The 19,867-nt window shown below is 35.7% G+C and overlaps 1 protein-coding gene across 1 annotated transcript in view; it reads right to left on the bottom strand.

Annotated features, from left to right (window-relative positions):
• LOC128794411 (nebulette-like) overlaps positions 1-1,103 on the bottom strand; it is a 91,077-nt gene extending 89,974 nt beyond the window's left edge. Inside the window, 2 exon segments of the mRNA XM_053954237.1 lie at positions 874-945; positions 1,041-1,103. Coding sequence (XP_053810212.1) covers positions 874-945; positions 1,041-1,103 — 135 coding nt within the window.
• Between the last annotated feature and the right edge of the window lie 18,764 nt (positions 1,104-19,867).

Genomic DNA, 19,867 nt, shown 5'->3' with positions numbered 1-19,867 from the left:
TAACATTTGTTGAAGCAAGTCACTACTCTCTCCTCAGAAAGGTCTACTCTCATGCCAGCCAGCTTTCTCACAGGAGAAATATCATTCTTTACACCCGTGCACCCATGAAGAGATAAAGTTACTTTTCTCAACACACTGTCCCAGAGAGAAACAAAAATAAATTTCCATCAAGGTAAACCTGATCCTGTTACATTGAAGCAATCAGATCTGCTCCAATTTAAAACGTCTGGGACCTGATTTATGATATTTAAATAATGTTTATATAACAGATCCACAGTTTTAAAAATCTATAGTAGCTAAATCAAGAATAAGCGAGCTAAATATTTTTAAAAAATATTTTAAAATATTCTAGCATTTGAGTAGATTTGTCCTATAAGCATAGTCAATAACAATATGCCGAGCAGTTTTGGACATCTATCAGGACAAACAAAAGATTAACATTAAAAATTTATCTTTATTTTTAACTTCGCTCCTTAGAGCTATGTATACTGGAACTCAGTTTTGTTCAAACCAATTAAACCGCATAGGATTAGGCTACAACCAGAAAAGATACCACATTTTCCTGATGAAAGCAGCCAAGGTGTTCTCCTGGCAGACATCCTCTGCCTGAGACCCACATTTTGAAACACCCCTTTCTAGGGCCTGTGCTTTATACCTTCCAAATGAGCTCTGAAAAGCTCATTCTTCTGTGGCTGATAATTTACGGTACCAGAGTAATGTGTGCTTTTCTATTCTTTTGTGGGCTTTTATTATTTGAGCCTTGGATGGGCACATGCTACACTGTACATATTTCAGAAAATATGTATCATAAATATAAATGCATTTGAAAGAAGAAATGCAAATATGAGAGTGCGAATAGCCACCATCACTTACATCACTTATTAATTCACTGCATTTTCGGGCCAGTTCCATATTTCTGTCCTCAATAACAGGCTTGAGGAAGATCTGAAAGAGGAAGGTAATCATTACAGGTTTATTGTCCTAAAGAGGAAAAATAGAAGGAAATAAGTACTTTGCAAAAATATTGAGGTTTAACTCACCTTTTCTTCTTCCCAATCCTCATTTTCATCCTCCCTGAGATCCTGAATGGCAGACACTCGCATTTTAATACTTTGTGGGAAACAATGAAAACTCTTAAAAGGTTCAGTGCTGCAGGAAACAGCTCAGACCCTCCAGCATGCCTGGAATCAATGCTCCATTTGTGTCCTTCACTGCACTTAACCCTACCACGGCTCCTTCCTTATTTAGGCAGCACTTGACAGTCTTTATCTGAACAATTCAGAGTGAGTGAACTGAAAGGCATTGCAGATGGCCTTGCTGGCTATCACTCACAGCAGAGCTAATGCTTTCTTACTGATAAAATATAATTAAATGACCTATCCCCAGCAACTATTTTTAAAATTACTACAAACACAATTAAAATACTGCCATGCAGTTAATCTGTAACATAAGTAATTTAGTAAAATTAACAGGATTAAAAGGGGAACATTGACTCTTAACTTTATGGCAAAACTACCCAATTGTAAGTATAACCAAGCATCAGTGACTCCAAATTCAGCTATCACAAAACTTTATTTTACCGTCCCAATAATAATGCCTCAACTTTAAAAAAATCACGCTATTCTCATCTTCCAGTAGATGTGCTAGTATATTTTTTCAGAATTACTTCTTTTCAACAAAGCTTATAGAATTCCTTAAATGCTTTGCATAATCATGTCAGCTGCAGGTTAAACCTGTGCATGCATAGATACAGACAAGTCTGTATTACAAGTATACATGGCCATGTACTCACACAAACATGTATGTTCCTTCACTGTTACAAACTGTCATGGTCTGTAGTCTAAAAATCAACCTTTTTCAGTACGAAGTCACTGACTCCAGATGCAATGAAACTGAAAGATATACTGATGTTCATGGTTGCAGTGTCAGTTTTTACTTCTGTAAAACAAGAAAGAAGGTATTACAAGACCAATTGAAGAAACAGAATTTTAATATAATTTTTCTTTCTAAACTGTATCTTGTATATTTCTCATTTTGTAGAGGTCATGATTTTGAAGTTCATCTAGCAAAGTCATTCACCACTAGCAGCTTTGCTATCAGGCAAAGACACAAGGAATGTGTGCTCTTAAAAACAACTCCTTAAAGAATTTTAAGTCCGTGTGCCCACACACAATGTCCAGAGTTTATTTAAAAACACAGATTTCCTTAGAAAAAGAAACATTTCAAAGATGAGAAAAAACACAGCATTTGTTTTAGTTAAAGTCTAAAAATTTGAAAAATTGAGGATTAAAAACAAAGGCAGGAACTGCTTTCAGCCTAAGCCAAAAGAGAGAACTCTTTATACATTAATAGTACAGAAAGCTTCAAGATTTTCCATTCCACTCTCAAATATAAGTTCCTAAATTTTAGGTTTGAACCTCTTGCTAAAGTTCCAATTTAAACCTAGAAGCCCAGTTTGTATAAGTGAGAATTACTTGTGATATATGCTGACTGCTTTTGGAGTCCAGGATGCTTCATCCCGGTGGAAACAAATGGTTTAGTCTTATGAATATTCACAGTAACAGGTCTCTTTTGAAGATTATGGCAAATATATTCCTAAACAACAGACTCATGCATGATTTTAAGGCCCACACAGTAAGGAGACAGAGTACCTACAAAAGTGTAGGTGATGCAGCACTAAAGCATCACTTTGGGATTTTTCTGATAATATTGCCAATACTATATGCTTTCATATTCCTTTTCCTTCCTACAATTACTAATTTTTTTAAGTGGAGACACTGAAAAATATTTAAGAACATATAGAAAATTATTAGTAGCTGCAAAGCTTGTTGAACATAGGAAATTTTTTTTGCTATTTTTTGCACTGGAAAGCAAATACAGTCAAAATTACAACAAAGCTGTTTGTGTTTTGGGGCAAAAATGAAGTGTTTGGCTTTTTAACATGCTTTTAACATTATATCTGGTGGGTTTTCAGCAGCTGGGCAGACCAAAACTTATATATTAATTCTGATTTTCCTGCAATGGCTTCTGCATAATCAAAATCTGCAAGATCACTTCTGGTCAGCTGTGAAGTGATCAGGCAGTTGGACTACACAGTCACTGCAATTCCCTTCCAACAGAACTATTCTATTCCATTCCACTCTTTTTTTTTTTTTTTTTTTTTAATCCTACTATCTGTAACAACTTTGATACAATTCATTTTTCCTCATTTTTGCATTTTCAGGGTCAGGCAGAATCAAGCATTCAAATACTCTGTGCCCCATGTAATTCCATAATACAAGCATTAGACAGCTGCTATAACTCAGCTTATATTAAAGAAAAATATAATACTATGCACAAAGGGAATAAGGGAAAAAAATCACAACTAACCATACACAAGTTATTCAAAATTCAACTTTTCACATAACAGATGCAGCAAGATACTATAGGACACAGAAACCTGTCCCACTTTTTTCACTCTCCTCAAAACACTGAATACTATCAGAAAACATACACTGTTCAATAAAGCAAGCCTGCAAATTTAATATATCCAGATATAACCCAGGGAAGAATTTGTTAGGACCATTTAAGAGTTGCATGGTTTAGAAGTGCACTGTGATTCAATTAGCAGCCTGCAAGCCAAGAAGAATCATAGAAAGGCTTGGGAGGGAAGGGACTTTAAAGATAATCCAGTTCCAACCCCCCTGCCATGGGCCAAGGTGCCACCTACTTGATCAAACTGCTCAGGGCCTCGTCCAACCTGGCCTTGTTCAAGTGGCCAGGCATGGGAAAGAAGCTTTAGCTACTTCTATAGGAAGCAATAAATAATCTAGAATCAGCAGGAATGTTTGGCATTACAAATGTGCATGTACATTTCCAATATTTCTAAAATTACCATAAAAATACTAAATTTAATTTTAATAAATACCTAGTTAAAATGCTGAGCTTTTACACTCCCAAAACAATTATGAACTATGTTGTAGTAAAGATTACTTTTCACCTAAAAAACCTGCAATTTTACCAAAACCTTCAAACTGACACTTCTGAATCATTTTCCACTATATTATATATATATATATATAAAATATAGTGGAAAACTATTATATATATATATTATTTTATATATTTATATATATATATATATATAATGATTCATAATCTTATGTGGCATGAAACAACACAGATTAAGCAAAATCCAATTGTACAGAATTTTAAGAAAACACTGTAATGGAGTGCTAAGCTGTGTATCCACAATACTTGTATGCACACAGGGCATGGCAAAATTGGAATTTCTTATTGCTTTAGAGATCACCTTAAAATGTGTACAAATGAATTCTTCAGGGAAGGACCCAACATGAACTAATTCAAATTTTGTAAGAAAATCCTGCATAGCTCCACATTTCTACTTCCACACACCTGCAAGGACATTTCACATTCGTTCAAATTTAGCCTATACTGTTTACAGAAGCACTGTACCTGCAATACACAACCTTTGCTTATGCTAGGAAAGGAGACATTTTGGTCTCCCAACACTTAGAGCCATCATTCCAGGTGTCAGTGTACTATTTCTTGTCACAGAACATCACTCAAGTGCTTGATGTAAACACATATCTGCTGAGGAGGCAGAAGAGGAAGAAACATGGGACGTAAATGCGCCCAAATCCCCCTGAGTGAAAGCTGGCCCAGAGCGTGAATAGTTCAGGTGCACAGCTGGGCAGATTTCCCACTTTGATCACACATAGTTGAGTCCACATCTGGCCAGAGCCCCACCATCTCCCTGTCCCTTTATCAGTGTTTCAAGAAATACATTTGGGAACTGTTGGCCCGGAAAATTAAAAGGCTTCATCTCGTTTTGGCCCTGATACACATAACAACTTAGCAGTGATTCTCAGTTGTGTCCCTGAACAAACAATACCTCTGGACTTCTTTGGCATAATCCCTAAAAGCCTTCTGATGTACTCAATATCTATATATACGGCTGGGCTGAAAGGATTAGTCTTCACAGAAGAGCAGAACCCAAGTTTGTCCTGGTAAAGATACCAGAAACCTCACAAAGTCAAACTTATTTAATGCAGAGTTCCTCATGGGGTACTTGAACATAAGCTGCAAACTAAGGACCAAGGTATTTCAGTTGGAAATCTGCACAGCATTATACTGAGATGTATATACATTACTAATATAGTCCTTTCAATTCTGGACTGAAAACCTAACAAAAACAGAGGTAAAGGTAGTGCTTTAGCTGTCCTGTTTCCAGACAGTTAAAAATCAACCCACAGACATCCCTGAAATTAAAATGTTATTTTCTGCTCTTACTGGACACACACAGACATCACCGAAATAACTAAAATTAATTCAACATAACACAGATGGTGGTGTCTTTTCAAAAAGCACACAAGCCATTTTTAAGTGCTGAGACTCAATCACTTCTCATTTCTAGAAATACTCAGACTGGAAGTTCCTAGCAGCCCTGCATAAGGAAGTTCATAGTTAGGCTATCAGCACCATAACCACAAACAGAAAAATGCAAGGAATCCCAGCCTGCCAATTTTAACCTCCCTGAACATGAAATACCAATTCACATTAACTAGAGAAATTCAAGAGATTACTCTATTTAGAGAAAAAATTTACCCATGAGTTTGTATCTGTCAGATCATTAACACTGCACTAATCATCAGCGCTTCAGAACCTGCAAATACCTCATGGCTCTAAGCTAGGATTTTTATTCAGTACAAGTTATTTTATTCAATGCTTTGGTAAAGCAGAGAGTGGCAATTATATTTTTAAGGACAAATAAAAATGAGATGTTAGAATTCTGATTACTGAATTCCAGAAATCCTAATGAATTTTCAATGTCTAATAGATACAGAAACAGACATTTTTTTGTAAACTCACACTCTCAGGTATCGTCAAGCCTAACTGGATTTTGACATCAGAGCATCTCAGATGTCTGTATGGTCCACAATTAGTTTCACATAATAATACCCAATCTAATCTAGATACCAGAAGCTGTGTAACCTGAGTTAATAAACTCTTTCCCACACAACTCATTATCCTGAAAAATGAACTCATTCAGAAGGGAGAGTATGCATCAGGTACACAGGATTGTGCAGATGTAGCCTTACCTGTAATGAGGAACAACACATTAAAATAAACCAAAATAAGACATTAAAATTACCCCAAAACCTCCACTTCATTTTTCTACCAATATTTGTAATTTCTTACTATGTTTACACAATATTTTTTAAGCCTCAAAACAGTATTTTCTACGTGGGATACACAGTTCTATCTATATTTTCCTAGTTTTTCATTTGTCAAGAAATTAAATCCTCAACAATGAAGGAATCTGATACTTCTACTCAATATCTTCAGTATAACCTGAAGCCTGAAAATCTATCCATCTTACATCTCCTTTTGCAAGCTGATGGATCAGAGCTGAGATGCCACATTTGATTGCACTGCAACTGTTTCATCCACCCCACCTGACTGCTGTGGCATTTTCCCTTTCTTGTCATAAAGCCCCTGTCCCCTTACTCAAGGGTTCACCTAGGTGTGGCAGTCCATCAGAGCTAACAGCTCTGGGGCATAGCAGATGAGCTCTGCAGCACTCCCAACTCCATTACAACAATGAATAATCAGGATATTTTTTCCTATTACCTACAGAATGCAGAGCCCCAAAGCTGGTGTGTGCTGAATGCACCCACCGCTGGTGCCCTGTAACCAGTGGGGGGCAATACACGTCCCAGCTTTCTTCCCTCTGCTCTGCAACTTATGACTCCGATTTCATAAGGCTGTTCTACAGAAGATGGCTAGAAAAGCAACTCATCAGCTGACTGGCTTACAGTGTCCATAAAAGCAAAATCACATTCAGCAGAAGAGGGAGTTACAGCTTTTCTCTTAATGCAGAAAATTTGGATAAAAGATCAAAGTTATCCATTCACAAAACTTCCATTTTATCCAAAACTAAATCCTTTCAAAGAAAGACAGAGGAATATATAAAGTTTGGAAATTCTATTTTTCTACAAATCCCAGCTAAAATCATTAATGATTAGGTGAAAGGTATGAAGCCAGTAATAAGCAAGTTCTATTTTGCCTCAATAAATCCTAAAAAGCTACATCTATCTCCTCCTATGACTATACATTCATATACACCTTACTGTAATCTGAAATAATAGAAAATATGCATTTATCTTATATACAGATTCTTAGTTCTTAGTCATATAGATTGGGCATGTTTGCTTGCCAGGATTTTTTCTGTGGCATTACACTGAATTCAATTGCCTGAACTGACAGAATCCCCTGGAGCAGGAAGATGAAAAAGTATACATTTCCTATAAATTTAATTTTCAATCTATAACCCTCACTTACTTAATGAAAGCATTTTTTTAGAAACTAAAGCCACAGTGTTACTTGTATTTGAGTTTTTTCTTCTTCATATTTCTGTACTTGTATTTTAGTAGTCCTGATACTGTAACTCTCTGAACAGAACGATGCCAACATTGTAAGTAAAATTCATCTTTAAAAAAAACCTTTACAACTTTACTATTCTTGAATACTTCATGTTACTGTGATTCTCAGATAAGTTACATTTGCATCAAATTTCTGCAGACAGCTTAATCTAGCACAAAACTTACATTCTTCACTGAGAGTTATTTAAAATAATAGCCTTAAAATTTCAGAAGAGTGTTCAGAAAACTCCCCAAAACATGAAATCAGACAGGCCAGGATGAGAAAAGAAATTTAATGAGTACTTTTGAGGTAATGAAAGTCACTTGTTCAATGATGAAAAATGTATTTAAGTAACTTCATTTTTTTTTAAAGCTAAGTAATTTCAAGTCATAAATAATTGATGCAGAAGCTATATTTTGAAGTAACTCCAGACCCTAAAAGACAAAATAAACCTTTACTTATGCAAAAGATACAACACTTTTATTGTTCTTAAAATTACCAATTCTTAAATCTCATTTGGAGGAAAAGAAAAAAATTACCTTTTTTTTCCTACTTTGTGAATTGTGCCCATCATAAGATTTTAACAAGAAAACAAGTTATATATACTTTGTGTCCAGGAGCACTTAAATCTGGATTTTCCAGTCAAGCTTCTCTTTCAGTCTATTGTTCCATGTATGATACGTTAAGATAATGACACACAAGAGGTGTACTATGAATTTAGCACTGTATTCAAAAACAAAGCACATAATATATAAAATCCACATTCAGAAAAGATCCAAAGTTTTCAAGACAGAGTCTATAATGACTGATGGATTGCCACCGTGCCCACCCTGAAGCTCACAATACAACAATGGGCAGCTCATCCTTCCCAAAGAAGCTGCTGTCAAAATAGTCCACTTGAATAGATGGAACATTAATTTTTAAGTGCTTATAATAGGCTACAATGGATTAGGAAATAAAACTGTTAATGACCCTGTATTGAAAAGAACCTTTTAACAGAGAACCCTGTACTATGGGGTCTCTGGACAGCCTAATCCTGTAATTGTATTCATGGCTGTAATTGAGGAGAGCAACTTACAAGTTCCTAAGCATTGACTACAGTGTTGAAGAAAATACACTAAAAATACAATAGCTGGCAATTGTAAGTCACAGGAACGTTAGATCCTTATGTACAGTCTGTTTAACAATGATATACACAAGTTTCCATGACAACAGTGACAAGATGATAAAAACATCTTCCATCATTCCCTGAAAAATACTTTTCTGCTTATATCACTGATGAAGTGGCAAGTACCTAATTTAGAAATGTCAACTTGCATTTAGTAACGTATTTTTATATTCAAAGAAATGCAGATCATCATTTTAAAGGATTTAATTAAATATCTGAACCACATTAAAATTATTTATTATCTGATTTTTTTGTCTTTTAAAACAAGTTACATCGAAATTATCTTTTACTTTAGTCATCGCCTATAGTTTAGCTCCAAAATTTCAGCTTAAAATTTTTTTACCCCCAGGGAAATCTCTTTTGTATAAATCAAATAAAAGCTGATCTAGCACTTTCCAAACAGACATTGAAGATTTTAGCAGAAGAATGTCTTATTTTTAAATTGGATTAATTTTGCTCCCCCGTTCACAAAAAAAAAAAAAAAAAAAAAAAAAAAGGAAAATTACATAAAGCAATTACATTTTATCAGTTACTTAATTTGCTTTCACATTAGTGCATTATCTTACTTCTAGTCTGAATTGTTTTCTTCAAACCAGTAGTGGACTTAAAACTGGAATTTCTTGTCTCAGCTACTTTTTAGTCACTCCTGTGATCTGGTTACTCTTGAACCAAGCAATTCCAATGACAGTAGAATCTAAACTTGGGAGTTATCTTAATACAGGTATTTCTAGGTGAACATACTTCTTAATCTATTATGAACATTCATAATACTTATTAAAATGTCAGTTCTCATATTTTACTATAGAAAAAATAGTTCCTATAAATAAATAATGAAAATATAACCTTAAGATGCTCTTCATATAACACAATATATCTAAGTTACCACTTAAAAAAGCACACTGAACTACAATTCTTCAAATCAAAGAAGGCTAATGCCTGCACTATGTGAAACTCCACAGTAAGCACCTCCTGAGAGGAGAAAAGCAAAAGAAATTATATAGCAATGTTTTGTACACTACAAATTATTCAGAAATAACATCTTTGGATTTGATTGCTTGCTGCTGTTAATAACATTAAAGAACAATAAATACTTCTAACTCATGCAGCTTCGTGCGGATAAGATTTAAAGAATTTTATAAATAGAGGGATAAAGCATTTGATTGAATATACAGACACAGAGCAGACCAAGTTCTCTCCTCATCCTCACACATTTGAAGACTAGGCTGGAATCAGGCCTAAGTAAGAACAGCCATGGCTAAGTAAGCCTGACCAAAAAACCTGCTCCTGATTCATGGCCAATTGACAATCATGGTATGAACAGAGGTCTGAGAGGTGCAGCAGACTTGATTTGGGGAACAAAATATCTCAAGTCTCCTCTGAACATCTGGAATTTTGTGAAGAGGATATATAGCTACCGGAGTGGGCTGCTCCCTGCTATATACCTGCCGATATATGATGATTCCATCATTCTGTTTTACAAGGTGGAGAACAGGGAGCCATGAAGCAAAGCAGCATCTCCACAGTAAGAAGGGAAGCAATCAATCAAGATTTCTTGACTCCTACCCTACAGTTTTAATGCTGATACCATAGAGCTTCTCAACAGGATTTTTCCTGGCGCTTTTTCAGTGATATTTCTGTTAAGTCATTTCCAGCATAAATTAATTCTTAACTTAAAATACTGTACTCATAGTGTTGAAGATTGGGGGATTTTTCTAGAACATCTTGCTATTTGTTAAATAAAATCTAGTGTTAATATAGCCTAAAAAATAAGAAAGGAAAAAGTGGGAGGAGATCAGAACACAGAGCAGCTCTTTAATTTCGGACCTTAAACTAAATTACAATTAGTAAGTGATTGGGTTAAAGTGCAGAATAGAGTTAGAATAACAGTGTAGTTACTTGTTATGCAAATTAATTTCAATGTCTGTTCAGTTATCAGGAGTAACTATTCAGCATGGAAAAAAAAACAAGATAACCTTGCTGAAATTTTGCATACAGAAAGAGAAAGAGAAAATACCATGTCCTTTCCTGGTCATCTGATGTCTAAATTAATGTTATATGAAGATGTTTTTATGTTGAATTCAAAAGAATGGGTGATATTAAAAAGTTATTTTCAAGTCTAGTTGGGTAGATTTCTATTTAATTTTTTGTAAATATTTATTCATTTTTTTACATACAAAAACCATCGCCAGAGAATTAAATTATGTCAGGGCCTAAGGCCTAGCTTTGAAGAGCTTTTAGTCTTTTTATCTCTTTGAGGATCTCATGGGAAGTCTAAGCCTGCTTTCAGCACAAAAACCTCCAAAGCCTGAGGCTGCCTCTGGAAGAATTATACTTGCCTTAAGGTCTGTGGTAAATGTATTTTGGCAGCTTTACACTACAGCTAAAGAAATTTCTCAATCTCATCAGAAAAGTGTACGCAATACTGATAATCTGTAATACAAAACTGCAGACCCCGGGGGCGGTAAGTGCCTAACCTTACATCCACAGATGCTGTTCTGCAGCCCCAGAAGTAACGGCACATTTCACTGACTTCCAACAATTTTAAACCATCTCTTTGCAAGAGGAAGATGCAGCTATAATATGCTCCATGTAGACATTCAAAATATGTCAGACTCAGCTTCTGCAAGCTTATATTTAAATCCTGGGATATTAACATCCAGTAGTGCACAGTACTTGACTAATGCTACCCAGAGGGATTTTTAAAGATGTCAGAAATTTCTACAGCTAAAAATCAAGCTGAGGTAAAAAATGAGTATCAGGGCACAAGTCATGCTATCTATGTTGGTTGTAAAGCTAATAATGAATTTAATCTCATTGTTTCACCATCATTAAACACACAAACAGCCTTTGGAGCAGCAGACAGAACTGAGACAACCAGCCCTTAGTGTGTGATAACCACAGGAGACTCTTCTCTGGCCCATGAACCCTCTGTTCTTGTCTACACCAGGGTACAGCTTCAGCAAAATGCCCTTCAGTTCAATATCAGGACTTCCACAATCATGGACTGGTGGGCCAGACACAACAGCTTTTCTCAACATTATTTCGTAATATCATCATGATATTGAGGCAGATGGAGATAGGATATATCAGACTAGCAGCATTTAAAGTCCAATGACAAAATTAAAATCTGAAAAGTGTATGCTAAATGCTCATTAACTTTGATAATTTTGTTAAAAATACACGGTTTTTTTTTAAATTGAAATTTTATATTGTTGTTACTCACTTTCAGAAAGGCCAATAAATCGTCAGACATGAAATTGCTAAAAATCTTAAAACAGAGAATAAATAATCTCTCATCTTGAGACAAATAAAATATTAAGATTTAACTTCATAAACTTCAATTAGATTTTTCTTTGAGGGCCTGCCTCTATCTGCATCTTAACTGCAAAATTGTTATCTTTATCCCAGCTTAACTTTATAGATGTACAGATACAAGTTAGGCAAGAAGATAGATTTCGTTCATATCTAGAAATCAAGGTGAACTTGTGTATTGTCCAACTTAATCACTTTGTTACATAAAAGTCTATCAGTCTTTGCTACTTTAGTTCCAGTGGAAAAGCAGTGAATTTTCGTTGTTATATCTGGTTTAAAATTATTTTCAAACAATGTAGGAGTATGGACATTCCTCATGGATTTTCTGTCAATTAAATTATAATTCATTCTGCTGGAAAGTCAAATTAATGCTACTTTTATTCACTAGTCATTCCTCATATTCTAGCCACAAAAGAAAAAAGTGTTTAAAAAGAAGCATGCTCTATGTTCTATAAAAAACCAACAACAATTTTCTTCCAGTGTAGTCAGTCATTATCTTTCCATCAATAAGGACAACACAACTAATCCCTAAGGGTCCAGTTCTACCAAACTAGAATTACATTTAACAGCAAATACATGAGAAATTCTCTGCCATACAGAATTCTCATGTGGGAAAATGGCAGAATCCATAAATAGTAGAAAATATCACAGGGTCTCAGCACTCAGTGAACAACTATTCCCAAGCAATGTAAAACAGCATAATTGGCATCTGCATTAATATTATGTTTGAAGGAACAACAGCCTGGTTGCTTTCTCTTTTTCCAGATCTGTATTTTAGTCAAAAGTATGAACATCTACCTGTACAATGCAAAGATATTGCTAAAATTATAGTTTAGCACATATTTTTCACTCAGTTTAACACCACCTGACTTCTTTTACAACTATGCTGAATTGAAGTTTACTACTTTCAATAATTCATTACAAAATAATCTTATTTATGAAAACATATCTCTGTATTAACATGTCCATTTCATGCAAGCACTGACACAACTCACTCACAGATGCAATAGCTTATATGTATTGATTACCAATGCAATCATTATAGGTATTCTAGAATTAAAAACTAGTTTGCTTGGAGCTGAGAAGAACTTGGAAAACTGGCTAAAGTTAGCAGAATTTTAAAATCAATTTGGTATAAATAGAATATCAGATTGTTAGGCAAATTTCAGTCTAGAACTAAAATCCAGGTTTCCTTTTTTTACAAGATGTGCTATCCACAGTATAGTTTAGTTTATTGCACTCTGAGTTGCAGATTGTACTCTGCCAAAAAAACTAATTTACTCATTGGTATGGAAAAAATATATTCACATATTCTCTATCCATGGGAACAAATAATTTGGAATGGAACAATTTTCCTCTATAAGCTACTATATACTGAAATATGCTTTATTTGTCTTGATTCAAATCTAAACAGAAGATGGCAAAAAATTTTCACACCTTTGCTCATTATGAAATAAAAAGTATCATGTTTGAGTCAAATTATGCCAAATATTGTCTGCCAGTATTTAAGATTCATAAATATGCAGAAATCTCTTCTATGTCACTTATTGGAAAAATCAAAGACAGTGCATATCCTGGTTTTAATCAGACATCTCTGTGTTTGTCCATACAGTTTCTTTGTTTCCCATCACCTCATTTCAGGACACCTAGATGTCCTGATCTTTCATTTAATAAAAAAAAAACAAAGTATTTTGTATTTTTAAATAAATAAGAAGGTTTTGTTCAAAACATACCAGCCACAGAGTCTTTGTTCTGCATTTTCTAGGCAGTCCAGTGCAGTATCTGTTCAGAATGATGGACTATGTTTGGAATCAAGAGAAAAATGGAGTGAAAACTGACATTAGTAAAGTTCTTTTGTTCTGACTAAATATTAATGACTTCTGCTTAGTCTTTCATTAAAAATTAATTCAGAATCCTATGCTATTGGAAAAAATGCTCCACTTGGAGAGACAAACTCTTGTTATTGCTGAATTTGAAGCTGGCAACAGCTACAACAATGCACATTTTTAAAGCACATCCTTAAAGCACATCCTTATTTTCTGGATAACTCTTTCAAATGGTAAGCTTGAATCTCATGCCTTCCATGCTTCAGCTTGTGATTTTGAAAAATCTCTTTGCATCTCTACTCCTAAACTCAATTGGAAAAATACAAAATAAACACATTTTAAGACAATAATGATAGAGAATGGCAAACAAAATAATGCATTAAAAGAAAGAATGTACAGATACAAAAACCTAGAAAACAAAATATTTCATAACCAGGGGCAGTCCTCAGCTCAGCCGTACACATTTTTGTCAGTAATTTTAGACATAGTATTGCAGAAACTTAACTTAAATTTAATTTTTGACCATATCCATATATTCCTTTCCACTGATTTTTTTTTTAATTCCCAAATTCAAATGCAATGACAGACTTTTCCTCTCAGGTGAAATAGCTTGTTAAATTATGTGTTCACATAAGGCAATGTATTCTGTGTATAGATGTTAATTCCTTTCAGTACTCTATCTGCCTTAGCCACATATTTTTCCAGATATAAAAAAAAACATTTTTGTGGGGAAGTGGGAAAAAGGATGTTTATTTTTCCTACAGATAGCTGTAGCCACATGATTTCCTCCATACCACTGTGGCTTCTCGTTCTTTTTTCCAACATCTATTCACCAGCGGTGCTTGGCTGCACAAAGTCCTCACTATCATTTCAAATTTATGGAAGAAACAAACAGAAGAAAAAGCTGGCAGCACAGAACATTCATTCTTATTCCAAAATCTAAAGCTGAACACATTTGTGAAAATAAGGCACTGTTGGATACTTTCAATAACATGCTCTTGTATTTGTATGGTGCAGTTAAAAATGTTTTTTACTTAAATCCTACAGCCAGATTGCATTTACTGAGGAGTGCTGCCACAGTGTGTGCTTTGCACAGGACGTGGTATGAAAGCAGTTCAAGATGTCAGAGTGACTGCTACGCTTGCTCTGCCACTGCCCTCCCATCCTGCCTCCAGTCTCCGGATACACTGAATCATGCTAAGTTCCCCTGGCCAGAACAAATGAACCTCAAGTTTCACACTTTCCTTCCCAACTCTGCTTAGTCCGACCATAGCTGATGGCCATGCTGTACCGGCCCATTCTCAGACATTACTGCAGCTCCACACAACCATTCCGAGACAGTTCTGGTAAGACCACCCACACAGAAAACACAGTGTATGCCACAACACTGGAAATCAGAGCTGGCCTGAGACATCACAACAGGGACATCAGCAGCATGCTGCCGGCACTAGTGTGGGGCTTCTATGGCAAGCTGATGAAGAGGGTGAAGGGGAAGAATGGTCAGCTCTCACAAAACTACCAGGATAAGACAACCACACTGAAAACTGCAAAATACTGTTCCAGTGCTCCCACAGTCTAACCTCATGCTGGTTCCTGCATCATCCTCATTCCTCTCCTCCTGCTACTCCCCTTCCATAGGTGTCACATGTGCAAGTCTCCTTAAAACTCTGCTGCAGTACATTCCCTCTGGGCATGTGAGAGTTTACAATTTCTTTATATACCAAATATTCTCCAGTGCAAAGCCAACCAGGGTAGTTTAAATCTACTGTTTTCTGGTCAATGGCCTTTTTCAGATTGGCCCTACCAAGCAGATGCTGGCACACAGTAAGACAACTTCTCCTACGATGAAAGGCTATTACCAGAGCAGACCACTTTACAAAAGCATACTCTGTGAAGCTCAATTAAACTCATACTTTTCTACGTCATAAGAGCCAACACTACTAAGAAAGATATGAAGCATGAACATTCATTTTCAAATTAAATCTGCAAATGATTGTAAGTACACAAAAAACAGATGTGTTTGATCTGGAGATCGCAGCTTGTCGCTTCTCAGATAAGAGCTCTACTTTCAGAACCAAATAAAAACCCTTTCACAAAAGCACTGTAAAAAGAAAATACACTTCTCCAGAAAATTTACACATTGTGTAGAATTTGAGAAGGTCTAGGTCAACTTTCACATCAGTTCATATAAAATGTCAAAATCAATAATAAGAATTAAGAAAAAGCAGTCTTCCAGTAAGGAGTCAGAGGAACAATTATGGGCCCAAGCAGGAAGTTTATGGCAGATACTTTAGATGGACCAAGATGAGCCACAATTTGTTGGAAGCTGGAATGAACTTCATGTTTCAGATTTACAACTAAAAATCAGTCCTGGATGCACAACCATGGGATGGAAAGACAAGTGCTGGACACTGACAGTACAGCAAATACAGTAGTTAACTTATTAAAAAATATTAAAATATTATACATGAAAACATCTGAATGTGATTTAGAACTATATCACTACACATATGGTCTCTACTGAGGATGTCAAGATAAACTGAAATTTGGCATTTCCTACCTAACCTTACGAATGTATATCGTATGTCAGTGTATTCACAGTAACATTTTCTCTACTACTTTGTATGTAATTTTCTAGTTTATTTTCCCAAAAGCTAAGAAGGCAGGAATTCCTGTACTGATACTCACGTGGCCTCCACTCAGGCTGCAGCATTTAAACCCATCACACAGATTTCTGCCACCTAAGCTGACTAACTAAGAACAGACTTTCATGTCCTTTGCCACACATCTCAGTCTGCCAGTCTTACCAGGCTCAAAACAGCCCCCTGCTGAAGTTAACAGTTATGTTATACCTTTCCCCAAACACTAATAGTTCTTTACAAAGTGATAATCCCACAATCTCCTTGTCAAGGTTGTCCTTTCCTCCATTTTCACTGAAAAATAGCTAGTCCTAACTTCAGTGCTCTTCTTTTTTACCTTTCTTCAATCCTCTACAGTTTCCCACAGTTTGTTTTCTGTCTCCTTTACACAGGAATCACCTGCAGGCAGTAGATTTTGGAAGCATTGATGTTACAGAAGGGAAAAATTCCCTATTCCTGTTTCAGATATTTCAGCTCATCCAATATGCAGAAGTCCAACATCCAGCAGAAAATGTGGAGGAAATTCTGAGTACCTGTCAGATAGCAAATTATAGCCATTCCTAAAGCAAATTAGACACGGATCAACAGACAAACATACATCATACAAACCCTCCTCCTCTCTTATTTGATTTCTTTTCTTTTTTAACAACAATATCAAATGCAGCTGAAAAAAAAAATTTACGTTATTCAAAAAAAAAAAGGTAATTCATTAAAACATAAGCAAAGTAATATATATGCTTTCCTTTGCTTTGAAAGAACTGTTCCAGAATGACAACTGGCATGGAGATTTTAAGTTCCACATAGCAGTCTGACAAAAGCAAACATTTAGAATAGAAAATATTTGGTAAACAATGCAACAGACAGCTTCATCAGCAAAACCTGTGCCTCCGAGTTCATCTTTGAACTCCCTGGCAAGTACTGCTGAAAAGTTACTGTAATTGCTGGAGAAACTCTCTATACAAAGAAAGAAGAGAGTTACCAGCAATGGAATCAGGTAACTGTAGCAAAACTAGACTGAAGATGACAAATTACAATCTACCAATTATTTTTTACATGGAAATGGTACACAGCCACCACTACTGAAGAGATATACTTCTTTCATCTTGATTCACAGACTCACAGAGAATTCTGATTTGGAAGGGACCCAAAAGGATCACCAAAATACTCCTGGTCCTACACAGGACCAGCCCCAAGAGTCACATCATGTGCCTGAGAGCACTGTCCAAAAACTTCTTGATCTCTGTCAGGCTGGTGCTGTGACCACTTCCCTGGGCAGATGTTCCAGTGCCCAACCACTCCCTGGGAGAAGAACCTTTTCCTAATATCCAACCTAAACATTTCCTGACACAACATCAGGCCATTCCCTCGGGTCCTATCACTGGTCACCACAAAGAAGAGATCAGTGCCTGACCCTCCTCTTCCCCTCATGAGGAAGTTGTAAATTGCCTCATGAGGTCTCCCTTCAGGCTCCCCTTCAGGTTCCCCTTCTCCGGGTTGAACAGACCAAGTGACCTCAGCAGCTCCTCACACGGCTTCCCCTCAATGCCCTTCACCATCCTCATGGCCCGCCTTTGAACACTTTCTAATAGCTTAATGTCTTTCTCATATTGTGGTGCCCAAAATTGCACACAATATTCAAGGTTATACTATTGTTGATTTTATAAGTGAACTTGCCCATCATTGTTCTGAAGAAACACCCTAAACAAATTTTATTACTTCACATGCATTCAAATAAACAAATGAAGTTAGTATTTGTCTTCAGTTCTCACTGAGTTACAGACATCATGACTCAAGTCCATTTCTACCCAAATCAGTATAACCAACAGTAATACATGTTACTTAAGATGTCCAATTGAAATGAAATCTTGGCAAGTACTGTGACTTCATTCAAGATCTTTTAGTAAATCACATGAAATCACATGAAGAAAAGTAAACCCCTTTATCACTGCATAGAACAAGAAAGACTGACACTGAGATTTAGGGGTATTTCATTTATCACACTGTACTTATAAACAGAAAGAACCCCAAAAGGTACCTTCTCTTGTTAACAACATGCTTGTTCTCAGTTTAAATCAAGAAAATAATACTGTATTTCTGGACATTTTTGGTGCTTCCTGGGTACATCCTATTACAATGCACAAATGCAGCCTTAGAACAGAAATAGACCAGAATAAGTTTAATCTAATTCTAACCCATGAGCTCTTCTATTTCTTGCTCCAGCTCTCTTTCTCTACTTCCTCTCTGAATCTTCCATTAAGTACTCTCTTTTTTTCTTTCTGTCCATTAAAAGAAAAACAACTGTAAAAGTTATGAATCAAGAATGTCACCAGACCACCACAGTGTCTCCGGATATATATGGTTAATTTTCCTGCTTTGGCACTCCTGTTTCTCTAATGATGTTTACATTCTTAACTGATATCTGGTTGAATTGTAAACCGTGCTTCCAGATTTTACTGGAGCATTGATGAGCGGTCCTGGTCTGTGACTATGTCTCCACTGTGCTGGGTTCTAGGAGCTGCCAAAACTTCCTTCCCCAAACCAGCTTATATTCTAAATACAAGCTGACATTGTTTATCAAATCCTGAACTCCACCACTTTTCTATTGTCAGCTCTGTAATTGTTTTGCACAATTTGGATTCTTCTAAGAATAAACACAAAGGTGTAATAATTAATTTACATGTTTATAGTTTTCCTTGTCACGGGATGCCAACTACTCTTAGATGTGAACGGCAGCTTCTGTTTCATACAGGGTTTTTCCCTTATCTAGGAAGATTATGAGTTGTCTAAGATCACAGAAAAGTCCATGGGACAAGCAAAAATATCTGAGTCTTTCAACATGGGACTGCACATCCTCATCCCCAGTTGTATCTTTTCTGACCAACACAATATTAAATTCAGATACAGCTGTATTCAGAATATCCCAGAGCACAAAGTCCACTTGTATGTCTTCCATTACGTATCATTTTGAGATCCCTTTTTTGTCCTTACTCTGCTATGAATTTGAAACAAATTTTTTCCCACTTACTCTACTTTTACACTTCTAAATTTTTGTAAATTCTATAGAAAGAAAAAAAAAAAAAAAAAAAAAAGAAAAATCCCAATATAACAAACCTGACTGTGGGTTGACTGACTGTTTTTTCAGCATTTCAGTGGTATCCTTGGAAAAAAAAAAAACCACAAGGCAAAAAAAAGATACCCTTGACAGACTAACATCAGAATAAATCACATGTCTCTGCTGACATTTTTTTAAACATTTTTCCATACAAGCAGGGGCATATGAAACCAATTCGAATTCCTTCCTTCCTAATTTTACACTACATTTTTTCCCCCATGAAGTATATATAAAAATCATTCTCCTAACTCAAACAGAGAAATGTCACAAAAGTTAAAAATTAGAATTAACGTCTGCAAACTCCAGGTCTCAAAAGTACTGTTTAATTTCAGAAACAATCATATCAGGTGTTCTGGAACACCCACAAGCAGGAGGTGCAGTTTAT

Source organism: Vidua chalybeata, chromosome 1 (genome assembly GCF_026979565.1).
Source record: "Vidua chalybeata isolate OUT-0048 chromosome 1, bVidCha1 merged haplotype, whole genome shotgun sequence".
Taxonomy (NCBI): Eukaryota; Metazoa; Chordata; class Aves; order Passeriformes; family Viduidae; genus Vidua; species Vidua chalybeata.
The sequence above is the reverse complement of the archived record's forward strand: the minus strand, read 5'-3'. Positions and strand labels throughout refer to the sequence as shown.